The following is a 12,172-nucleotide window of genomic DNA, read 5'->3' on the forward strand; positions in this document are numbered from 1 at the left end:
GACTTTTAAAGGGTGATAGACATTGCCTGTACTCTTTCCATCCTCTGGATTAATTTTCTTCCCTCAGCGTGGTGGGACTGAAGGCAAAGGTGACCTGAGCTTGTAATGCCTGAGTAAGGAGGATTCAGTTACTTAAGTGTATTGGAGTTTCTCTTGAGGAACTGAAGTTCTCTGTTGCCTTTGGACTTTCTTACTTAACTGTATTCAGCTTCAGAAATTCATTCAGTACTGGATTTCTCTGTACTGATGGATTTGCAGATGTTTTGTCTCCTAGGAAGCATCAGTGTACCACAGAGCAAGGTGCTGGGTAAGCATGTGAACACCTGCATGTAAGGGCTTGTGGAAAACTAACTGAAAATAATAAACCAGCTTGTTTTAATTTGTGTGAGTTCAGACTGTCATATTTTTGGTAGTCATTAAAGATTCTCTGAATAAAAGTGGGAATTTGTGAATGTTCATAGGAAGTTTTCTAAATTAAGGATAGTGTGGAAAGCTTGCTCAAAACTAAAATACAGCAAGAAATGGAAGTGCAGAGCATGGAGGAGCGTAGGTTAGTGGTATGGATTTTTGTGTAAGATGTTCTAAACATCTTGAGCTGCTTGACTTTCTGTGGGTAGAGAAGCCCTGTTAAAAGTGAATTCCAATGTTTGTGGGAGCATAAAGACAGACTGATTTTGGATAAGTTAATAAAACTGGATAATTATCTTGATCCCACTTCTAAGTAGTAGGTAGTGCTATTGCACAAGTTAAGTGGATGGCAAGATGGCACTAGCACTTCCAGAAGTCTTGGAGTGTGAGAATGTAGAAAGAAGAAACGTTTCTTCTTTCCCCAGGCCCTCTGGCATAATTCAGACTAGGAGAGGGTTTCTCTAATGGGCGACTTTTGTGTTCTTGTAACTTTGTAGCAAACTATTTCAAAACATAATACTGTGTGTTACTGGCTAGATTTAGCTTGGCCCTTGACGTGTGCATAAATATGGCTGTCACTGTTGTTTATTATACTGTAGCAGCAATGATTCATCTGTAGAAACACTTCTTCTACCTGTCTTCATTGTTTGAAAAACTTTGTTTGTTTTACATTTTAGGCTTTTTTAATAAAAAGGTAAACTATGTTCCATTTTCAGCTGAAACATTTTAAAAGCTGAAGCATTTTAGAAGCTTTGAAAAAAATGTAAAAATGCTGTTGCTTTGTCCAACACAGCTGTACTGCAGCATTAAATGTTTGTTTTTGTGAAAACCAACTAGTACCTGTTTTGACATATCCAGCATACAAAACTTAAACACTCGTCTGTTTAACCAGAACATTTCTGTACTTTTAAGGCCAGTGAGAAACGAAACATGTATGTTGAGGAAATTTCCAGTCTCTCTACAGAGCTTTGTGCCACTTTCTGTGACATTTGTGCTCTGGAGCAACATGCTGTGTACTGAAGCCCTACTTCCTGGGAAGAGGCTGGACATGTCTGCCAGTGGGAAGTAGGGAGTAAGTTTTTCGTTGTCCTTTGCTTCTCTATATGACCTTTGCTTTATTAAACTGCCTTTATCTTAACCCATGATTTTTTTCCATGGTATTTTCTGTCTCTTGTCCTGCTGAGAAGAGAAATGATAGAAGAGATCAGAGAGTACGAAGTGTCCAGCCAAGGTCAGCCCACAACAAGATGCGGAATAAGGTTCCCTATTGCCTTGTAAGACCAAAGGAGTACAGGTGGAGTATGGTGCTAGGGGCTTGAATGCTGTGTTAATACTTCTGAGATGACCAAAATAATGGCATGAACAATTTTCCAAATGTATCCTCAGTGAAGACTGGATATTGTACTTGAAGTTAGAATGTTCTATACGTTTTGTTTTCTTGGAAATACAGTTCCTGGATGTCTCATAGTAATACAAGAAGCTACTCTGATATCAGTGGCTTGTTCTGAATGTATAATAGTACTGTAATAGGATTTTTTTTCTAGTGCATTTAGTAAAAATCACCAATAAAATGATTTGAGCCCCTCACTTGTTGCGGGTGTTAATGTTGATGCAAAAGAGTTGGACTTCTGGTTTATTAGTCCTGGAGGAGCAAGTGTGCTGAGATAACTTCAAGGACATTAGAAATGGTCTCCCAAGTTTTTGCAGATGGTAGAGTTGCTTTGTAAATGTTGCTCTAGGTAATATTCTTCTATTCCAGGCCTGATAGTGCATCCTGGTGCAAATCTGACTTGCATCTGAATTATGACCCCAAGTGCAGTCTCAGTTTGTGGCTTGATTGGTAGGTTGGACAGTGCAGCAATCAGGAAGAACAAAATTCAACTCGTAGTTTTTAAAATGGATCTTGAATCCAGAAGTCGTCTTCAGTTTTCTTATCAAAGCAGACTTTGGTGGATTGATCTCAAAGAGGTCCCAAAAGTTGCATTATAATATCCAGAAAATAGTTCAGAGTATTTTCCATATATTTCCATACAGGCAAAAATTAAGTTCTGGTAGATAATGAACAAAAAGTCTTCAGTGTTTATTTTAAATTGTACAGGGTCTTAAAACTCAAGTAGGCAGGTAAGTCAGTTTCTGCTCTCATAAGGCAGAAGCACTTTGCATGGGGAATTTAGCCCTGAAGACTGTAACAAGGTCTCTAGTGGAATGATAGGTCCTGTATTAAACAGAGTACTGTTTATCTGTGGTCCCAGACTGTCCTATCAGTGTTTGCATGAAGCTTGCTGGTGACAAAACTGTAAACACAATCTTTAATCTTCCTTTTAGTTTATGTGTGTCACATTAAATTAAGCCAAGTGCATTGCTTTATTGGCTTGTGTGTAGGTACTGTAGAAGTCAGTTGTGATTTAGAGGTGTTCATGCTTTTTGAATGTGTGGGCAGGTTCTCACTGGTGAAACAAGAGTTGCTGGTATCACTAACCAATTAGTATTGACCCTTGAAACCTGAGCAGTGTTCTCTATGATCTGTGCAAATGTGGATTGTAGTCTGCTGTGTGCAGGTGGATTTCTCTGCGCTTAGTGGTATAGCCCAGCATTCATCTTGCACCAAAATGTTTTACCATGTTCTTAGGTAAAAATGCTTCATTTTCTGTTCAGTTTATTCTCAGTAGAGTTCAGGCACTGGCCATTTGTTTTATTGTGTTTGTGTTAGATTTGAAATACTCTTCTGTTGTCATGTGAACAGATTGCTTGCCTGACTGCAGAACAGCATTTCGAAATTCTTCAAAGAAGGGATGTATTATTATAATCTGAATGGTACAAGTCTAATCATGTGTTAAACTAATCTTCTAACTCTTTTTAGTTTTAGGTAGATAGTGTTTTTAAGTGAAGCATACGTTTTTAAATAAACAAAAACTTGTTTCCTGTAGAGCAGCTGTTGATGATACTGCAATCTGCCACAATGAAAAAGGCTTGGGTGCAGCTATAGAATTATTCTTTTAGCCATTAAAATTTACTAAAAGCACCTGTTATTGTATGCCTGGTGTCGTGTATAGAGATTATACCAGTGTATTTGAAGCTGCTGCATCTTTGGTCTTGGGCTATTCCCAGGGCAAGGACCCCTGGACAGTTAATTTTTTGAATTTTGCCCAGATGAAATGCCTGGATGAAAAAAAACACAGATGGGGAAGTTCTAGTGCCCTTTCACCTGCTGCATGCTGTGCTCTGGTATCCTGAAATTGTGGTGGTTTGTGGCACAATGAATTTCATACACCAGCAGTAGCAACACAGCAGGTGAATTAAACTGGGTCCCGTTTTTCTCTTTTTAGATCACCTGACTGCTGGTGGTCTGTAGAAAAATGTAGAAGAGAATAAATTATCTTAAGTGGACCCAAGTAGAGTTTAACATGTGTAATAACTGCATTCCACATAGCTTCTGTGGGTTGTGAAGATAATTATATTTTTCTCAAGACTAAATATTAATTTCTTCTGCCAGCCCCCTGCTTGTCACTAAAATAAACACTGCTTTAGTTGTGGTGACATTTAGAGTCAAAAATTTGCTTTAAAACTGAAGCTAGCACAATGTCTTTTAGACAGCTAGCTACCTAATGTGACTTGTTTGATTTCCCCCCGCAGTCATCTTCATATCAGTGCTGTGCATTTAAGTGGAGGCTATTCTGTCTTTGCACAATAACTAAATGTGGTACTAAACTTATTTTATTAGACAGTAGAATTTTGAGGTTAACTGTGCTGGTCAGCTGTTTTTATTGAGTTGTACTTGCCAGCAGGGTTACTGCAAAGCAAGTATATATTACTGTAGTGATGTCCTCCACTCATGCTGAAACAACGTCATGCCTTCAGAGCTAGTACTGTTTCTAAACAGTCTTTGTTTAAGGTATTTGTTACTGAAAAACAGCCAGGAATCTGTTCCCCTTTTTGTGGGGATTTAATGAGTAGAGAACTCATGGAAAGGCCTTTTCTGTTTGCATGCTTTAGGAAAAGCCTCCAGGGTACTGGATTTTGAAGCAGAAGTGCACTTTCTTCTATTAAATGTGACACGTGGTCCGGTTTTCAGGTTAAACTGAGTGTAAGCAATTGTGGCAGTGCCTACTCTGTATTAAGACTGAGCTACTGTAGGAGACTTTGCTAGTGGAAATAGTATTTGATTTGGTAATTAACACCAATTACATTAGTTGTTGCAGTCTTTTAGTACTTATCTATGACAGTAGGACTGCTGATAAGTGGGGCAGTTTGGAATAAGGTACTTTAGGTTAGAAGTTCTAAAAAATCCTTACATGGTTAGGAGGGGATCCTAATGAAGTAGAAAGTAATGGGATTGTTGTGCTTCAGTGGACAGGAGTTGATAGTGCATTTTCATGTCCTTTTGTCTTAGCAGTGGTCTGCCTGTGTAAGGGTAGGAACTTGTCTGCTCAGGCACTGGTAACCACTGAGTATTGCACTTAGCTCCCTACCTTTTTATTAGGCGTTGATGTGGGATGCCCCACTCAGGATGTGCATGACTAGACAGTAATGATGTAAGAATGATCTGAAATGTCTGTACTGATTTAGATTTTTCCCTTGTGTAAAACACTTCTCAATGTGAGTGGCTGGTTGTCTAGCTGACAGCTGTCTGCTTTTTTTTCTTTCCCTTACGAGACCTTTACTTTAACTTGAATGAACTGTTTTTCTGAGGAGTTTTGTTTTCCTATTGCAGCAGACCCAAATCATGGTGGCCCCCATAAAGCCAGTTCTAATGGTACTTGACCTGCAGGGAAGTTAGTGGGCTGTGTTTGTATGTCCTGTCTCTTTTAAACTTATATGAAACAATAATTTTCCTCTAAATCATATGATTTGAGGAAAGAGGGCTCAGGGATTCTGAGATGTGATCAGCTCCACCTGTAACAAACAAGGGGAGGTGGTGTTTTCCAAACAATGGTGCCTTTAGTTACTTCTGGTGGGAGCCCATACTATAAATAAAGAAATAAGGAATATGGGGAAGTGGTGAGGTGCTTGAGATGACTACTATCCCACTGATAAGTTTTCTTCAGCTGGAAGCTGCTAGAATTGTTTTCAGTCAAAGTTGAAATTGATTAATTCTAATACATTTGAATACTCTCAATCAATTTCATTGTCTGTGTGGATAATTTCAGAGAACAGATGCATCTTCTACACAGCTTCACTGTGGCTTTTTTGGGAAATCTTTCAGGGTTTGATGTTTCAGTGGCTAAGCACAAGAATGTACCTTATACCCATTTCCTCTTTTGACAATAAATGAATTTGTATATATAGAATACCTTTGGTATTATGGAGGAACTGTAGCAGAGTGCAGGGAAAGATGGAAACAAAATAGGTACTTGGACTGTGGACAGTGGTTGTTCCAGAGCTGAGTGACAGATATAATGTGGTAATTCTTGACTTTTTTTTTTTTTGTCTTGATCTGGCAAGCTTTAAGCAATAATGTCTTGCAATATTCAAGTTTTTGCACTTCTTGCTATGTAAGAGCAAGTCCTACTTCTTTCATGCTCCTCTGTTATGCCCTGAGCTCAGGGACTGTCTCAGGTATTTAAGCACCACATATGCTTTTCTTGGCTGTTAGAAGTGTACAGCCATAAACAGAGCAGTGAAACCCTTTGTGGCTGGACCTTCCTCTGTAAGAACTGTAGTCTCAAGGATTCATCTGACAGGGCAAGGCCCTTCAATTGAATTGGGGCCTGCATTTGTTCAGGCTCCCTATTATTATAAAACCAGGGTATCTAGGACCTAATTTTCAGTCAACCAATAATCATTTCATAGGCATATGAGTAATTTCTTCTTATAAGCCCTCATTATATATTTTTTGGCATCTTGTAAACAGTTGATTTTTGTCTCTTTAGCAAGTTTGAGGAAAGTCCACCATCTTCCCTATGTGCAAGGGAGGTAGATGACCTTTCACTGTCATATGCACACAACTGCTGAAAACCTTGTTTGTGACACTTGGGTTTAGAACAACCTCCTCAGTATTCTACATGGCAGCACCTTGTTGATGAGATGTACCTATAAATGTGCGTTCTCTGTACTCAGTGTAATAGCTGAATGTTGTTTGTTCTGTTAGTGTCTCTTGAAATATGTAGAGCTTGCTGCTGTGCCTCCTTCTGCAGCGGTGACTGCCTGGAGCTGTCTTGTCATGGTACCTCTGTACATGAGAGCTTTAGCAGAACCTGAGATGCTGTCGTCAGTCTTGCTATTGAGTGTCGTGTGCCTGGCAGGACCTCAGCATGCAAACGCCATCCCACTGTTTGAGCTCTTCAGTCAAGCACATCAGCTTGGGTTTTCTGGGGTTTTTTTTTTCCTTCTCTTTTACTGGGTGTCTGACCTTTTGTACGTGTTGATGGACACAAAGCCTGTTGGTGAGAGAAGGGTTCAAGTCTGTAACGTTCACTTTAATTACCCAGCCCTTTTGCTGTGGTTCAGGTGTCTGTGCCTGGCTTTCTTAGTAATTGTTCCTGCAAATTGATGTGTGTTAAAAGCACTGACATCAAGTGATACTCATTCTTCAGCTCTTGGAGAGTATTTCAAGTATGTGAACTGTGGCATGAGTAGGTATGTCTGAATGCTGTCTAGGAAAGGACAGTTTGTTGTACTTGTGATCCCTGGAAATGGGACCCCATGTATCTCAAGGAGCTCCTGTTTTCTTCATCCTGATTATCCTGAAGGGCAAGTTCGTCTCAGAGTTGCCATTCTGAAGGAAGGGTGGAAGTGCTTTAGATGGCTGACTGAAACAGTGCAGACTGTGTTCAGCTGCATATTGCCAGCACACACATGTTTCAAGAGAGTAACTGCTCTGCCTGTATTACTGACAGCCTTTGCCTCTTCAACCATTAGTCAGTAAAGTAAAACCTGACTTTATGAAATGTTTTTGGGAAACAGGGGAAAAGGCAACAATGGGAGTGGTTGTGCAAAAGTTACCTATGAATAAATAGGGGAACTATACTGAACTGCTACTGAGTTTCTCAGTGCACCGTTTGCTACTTTTGAGTTGACTGTTATAGAAATTACTAGGTAATCCTTGGTACTTGAGTAATATGGTAATGAGTTAAAGTATGTGAATGACACTAATATTTTGCAAATTATACAGCAATTGCTTTCAAAAAAATCTCTGCGCTGCCTTAGGAACAGTGGGGCCAGAGCCAGCTGTAGTCAGGTGTGTCCAAATTCACTTGTCTAGCAGGGTTTGTTATTGTTCCTCCTGTCTTGCACAGTGGTGTAACTTGAAACATGACTTATGTGAATTAACTTGCAGGTGTGTAGGAGACATCTCTTCTAATGTTTGCACACCTGTTCAACATTTGAACTTGTGTAGTTAAGTGAGATTTGCATAGGTAACAGCTGTTGCTTTAGGAGAAACCAGTTTGTTGTTTGTTTTTTCCCCTTGCGCTTCCCTCCTCTCCCTGCCTCAACCTGTTCTGTGAGCTGCAGGCCTTGTATTCTCTGAGTTAACATGCCTCTGACTGGGGCTGGTCAGAGAGCTAACCTGCCAATTTTCTATTTTTAGTGACCAAAACTGTGCTATGAGTGAGATGACTGAAGTTTCTACCTGTTCATCTATAGATTTTAACTTTCCTGAGCTTTGGTTATCCTGAAGTTGTAACATATCTATATGTTGTGAAGGAGCACAAGAGGTTTTTGTTATTTAAAAATAAGCATTGTATTTATCATTTAAAGAACTGCTCTTCAGAGCTAAGTCAGTTGCATGCTCCTGCCCAGCTTAGACTGCTAGTTGGGTTGCTGTAAGAAGTTTTCTTTTGGAATAATAACATGTATCTGCTCTTTATTCATACTAGTGGTTGCTGTTCTGACCTGTATGGTAACAGCTGACTGTGCCTGCTTCTAATTAGAGCTGTACCCATTTTCTGTGGGCATCTGTCAAGTTACTTAAGCAACAGAATACATGGAGTGACTTAGTATGTACAAACCTCTTTCAAAAGAGCCTTATTGTGTTGGCATTAACATAATTGTTAGAGTAAGAATCATGTTTGAGCCAGCTAGCTGTGAAGTTGGTAGGTGGTAGAATGGTGTTAATAAATGTTTCAGCTTGGTTGCAGTCAAATTCTTGTGTTCTTATAATCATAGCAATGTGATACCTAGAGGAATACTATTCTCATATAAAATCTGCTGTTGCTTGATGTCTAATTAGTGCTGCTTGGAGATATTGCTTCTGGGTCTGAACTGTGAACTTGATTAACCCATCTTTTTAAGTCACAGCATAATTCTGAGATGTGTGTTTAATTATGTTCTGTATTAAAGGAAGGTTATTACACGAGGCCAAGCAAATGTGGCTTAAAACAAAAGAAATACTTAGAGCTGGAAGGATTTAACAGCATTTGAAGGAAGTAACTTTATTTATATAAAGACTAGACTTGCTTTAAACCTGGATATATGATTTCACTCATTTGGCTTGGTAGATATGAGCCATGATTACATACAACCATTTGAAATTTCTGTAAACTATTATGTTGAGTATTTAAATACTTAAGTCTGGTGAGCAGTAGTAGCAATAGAAATGGATTTTGTAGTTGCTTGAAGAGGAAACAAGGCAAGTTCCTAAGACAAGATTCATCTTAATTTTTTTAATTGTTCTTTTTTTTTTATTGCCCCACTAATTTTCCTTTAGTGTTCAAAATAGAGCCTTTTAAAACAGGATGTGCCTTGTTATTTCCAGTTACTGTTTGATTTTGAAAGATGCAGCAGTGTCTGGTTAGATGGCTTGGAGTTTCGAACTGGGCAGATAAGAAGGAAACGAAGGTGGTTAAAGGAATAAGCTGGAAAATGGACTTAATGGAGAGGTGGTCTTGGCACTGCTAGGAAACATCCGTAAAACAGGAGTTGGGAAACGATTTTTCTTTTTTCTTGAGAGCCAAGTATCTTAGTGTTCTCAGTTCCTTGGAAATACAAGACTTATTAAAAAAACAAAGCAAAACAACCCAAGCTGGAACAAAGCACAGACAAAAAAACTGCTCAAAATGAAACCAAAACCACAGCACCCAAACAAAATGATGTCTCAAAATGTCTGGTTTTGCTTGTTGTACCTTTGCAAGGCATACTGAGCTACGGGTGCTCAATTGTCAAAACTCCAACTCATGCTGATGGCCAGTAGTTCAGAAGGTGAAGGTTCTAATGGTTAAATTATTGTGTCAACTTTGACACTTTTTTCCTGCAGTTGTACTCATGCCCATTATGGATTTGATGTGAAGATGAGAAGAAATTACATAGGTGATTAAGGCTTGCTAGTCCAGTATGTTTTTGTTTTAAGGAAGAAGAAAAGTAGTTATAATTCAGTTACATATATATGTTAGTTACAGTATTTAGATGTATATATATAATAGGAAAAATGCTAAGAGCCCTTAATCTGAAAAAGTGTATATTGTTCTGGAGTATTATTCATAGCTGAGTGTAAGTTATTCTGAGGTAGGAAATGAGATATTTTAAAAATGCCTTGCAAAATTTCTAATTTCTCTCATTCATCTCTGCCTCCCCCAACATTTAAATTGAGAGGTAAGCGCTTGGAACTGAAATGAAAGCTTGTCTGTTCACAGTGATGAAGTTTGGATGGTGTTAAATTGTCTGATAGTTCATCCAATAACAAAGGTACCAGTGATAGAAGTGGGCCTGACAAGCCTTCTGGGTCTGTGTGATACATTTTTTGTTTGGTACAGCTCCTTATCATAACCAAAGCAACTACTTCCTCCATATTCTAAATATATCTTTACTTTGTTATCTTTGAACTGCTTTCTAGCACTGGCTTTTGGGCTTTTTTGGTCATGATCCCCACCTGATATTCTGATGAAGTACTAAGATGAAAATCTTCTACCCTGCAGCACAGCCAAGTACAGCGTGGTGACATTTCTACCTCGATTCCTGTATGAGCAGATAAGAAAAGCTGCAAATGCATTTTTCCTCTTCATTGCCTTACTGCAGGTATTGTTTTATTACTTCCCCTTGTTTATAAAATGAAATGGTAATGTAGTAAAAGTTATTTCTGTTGTTATGCTTAACTGCAAAGCAATTCTTAAATTTACTTTAATAGTAATATTAATGGGATATGTAGTTGCTAATTGAAATTGGAAGACAGCTTGGAGACTTCTTTCCATGTATGTAGCTTGTAAAGTCGAACCTCTTTTATTCTTAATAAGTAAAAATAAATGGTGTCATAAAACATGGAGCTATTCACCATTGTGAGAAAAGAATGTATGACTTTTTTGTGGAACTTCTGCTTAGTTAGTTCAGATTATCACTGCTTCCATGTGAAACAGTATAATTTTCTTGTAAAGAGAAGAGAAATACAATGAAAGGCATGTACCAAACCAGTATCTTCCAACTCTGTTACTGTTTCTTCAGACCTACTTGACTGTAGGCTAGTTTGCCCACTGAAATGGGATATCTGTGAGGCACAGATCACACAGTAAATCAGAGAGCTTTGTGTTCTGTCTTCTGAGAGCTTTGCATAAAATTCTAAATGTATCAGAAATTAATTTTAAATACAAATGCAAAAGGGGTCTCTTATATAGGGTCTCTTTTCCCTCTGTTCACAGCAAATTCCAGATGTCTCTCCAACAGGAAGATATACCACCTTGGTGCCATTGCTATTTATTTTAACAGTTGCTGGCATCAAAGAAATCATAGAAGACTATGTGAGTATGATTGATGAGTATGGGGATGAGTATGATGGGGAAGGCTGTGCTAAAAACCAAATGTCTCAAAAGCTATAAAATGCCACAAAGCCATGCATCTCTGAAGTCTCTTGAGTCATTGCTCAACAGCAGCAAAATATTGTTTTGACTTTCAAAGTGCTTGACTTGAATTTTTTTAATAAATACTGAAAATACACTGAAATCAATAAGTATTTTCATTATAGTTGGTGAACAAGAAAACAGAAATTAGGACATTTGTTTCTCCCTCTTCAAGCTAGCTTATTAATGCTTTTATTAGAAAGACAGTGTAGAATCCTGACAAATATGTGACCTTTTCAGATGGTCTTGAAAATGGGAGTTGGGGGGAGGCAAGCAGCTTAAGAACAGAGAAGACTGTTTTGGGGAAAATCTGCTCTAACTTGCTTGTATACTTTACATCAGAACAAGATCTTTCTGCTTTGTGAAGTACTGATGAGTACTTGACTGATTTGGATATCAGTCTAAACAACAGCATGTGGAATTTATGCACGTGGATATTTATCTAAATATCGTGGTCCTTATTGTTCCTTTTGTTCTTCTTCAAAAAAACCCACCTTTGGAGACTTGTTTTTTACCACTGATAAAGGTTTCAGCCTGACTTCCAACACGGTGACTTTCACTTTGAAGTTTATAATTATACTCTTTACACTTTTTTACAAACCATTTGAATTTAGATGATCTGTGACTTTTTAAAAAAAACAGAAAAAAAACCCTGTAAAGGCAAAAAGAACCCAATGTATCATCTTGCAGTTTGTTGTATTTTTAGCTCTAATCGTTCTCAAATTTGTGATGAAGTGTAATGAGGTGTAATGAAATGTGTTGTTTCCTTACAGAAAAGGCATAAGGCAGACAGTGCAGTGAATAAAAAGAAAACAGTAGGTAAGACTAAACAATCTTGGAGCATTTAAAATGCAAATAGTGAATGCTTACTTTTGAGCAATTCTGTTGCTTTAATGGTCATCGTGGTGAGGCATGCATATCTTGTGCACTAGCTACTTACCACTAATTTAGGATTTTACTTGGCTAAAGGTTTCAGACTGATGATTGATGGCCTGACACTT

General features: G+C 38.2%; 1 protein-coding gene across 1 annotated transcript in view; it reads left to right on the forward strand.

Annotated features, from left to right (window-relative positions):
* ATP8A2 (ATPase phospholipid transporting 8A2) overlaps positions 1–12,172 on the forward strand; it is a 314,236-nt gene that overhangs the window by 38,193 nt on the left and 263,871 nt on the right. Inside the window, exons 3-5 of the mRNA XM_058045068.1 lie at positions 10,260–10,359; positions 10,974–11,072; positions 11,945–11,990. Of these exons, the coding sequence (XP_057901051.1) occupies positions 10,260–10,359; positions 10,974–11,072; positions 11,945–11,990 (245 nt within the window). The remainder of the gene's footprint in view (positions 1–10,259; positions 10,360–10,973; positions 11,073–11,944; positions 11,991–12,172) is intronic.

The sequence above is a fragment of the Melospiza georgiana genome, chromosome 2, assembly GCF_028018845.1.
Source record: "Melospiza georgiana isolate bMelGeo1 chromosome 2, bMelGeo1.pri, whole genome shotgun sequence".
NCBI classification, from domain to species: domain Eukaryota; kingdom Metazoa; phylum Chordata; class Aves; order Passeriformes; family Passerellidae; genus Melospiza; species Melospiza georgiana.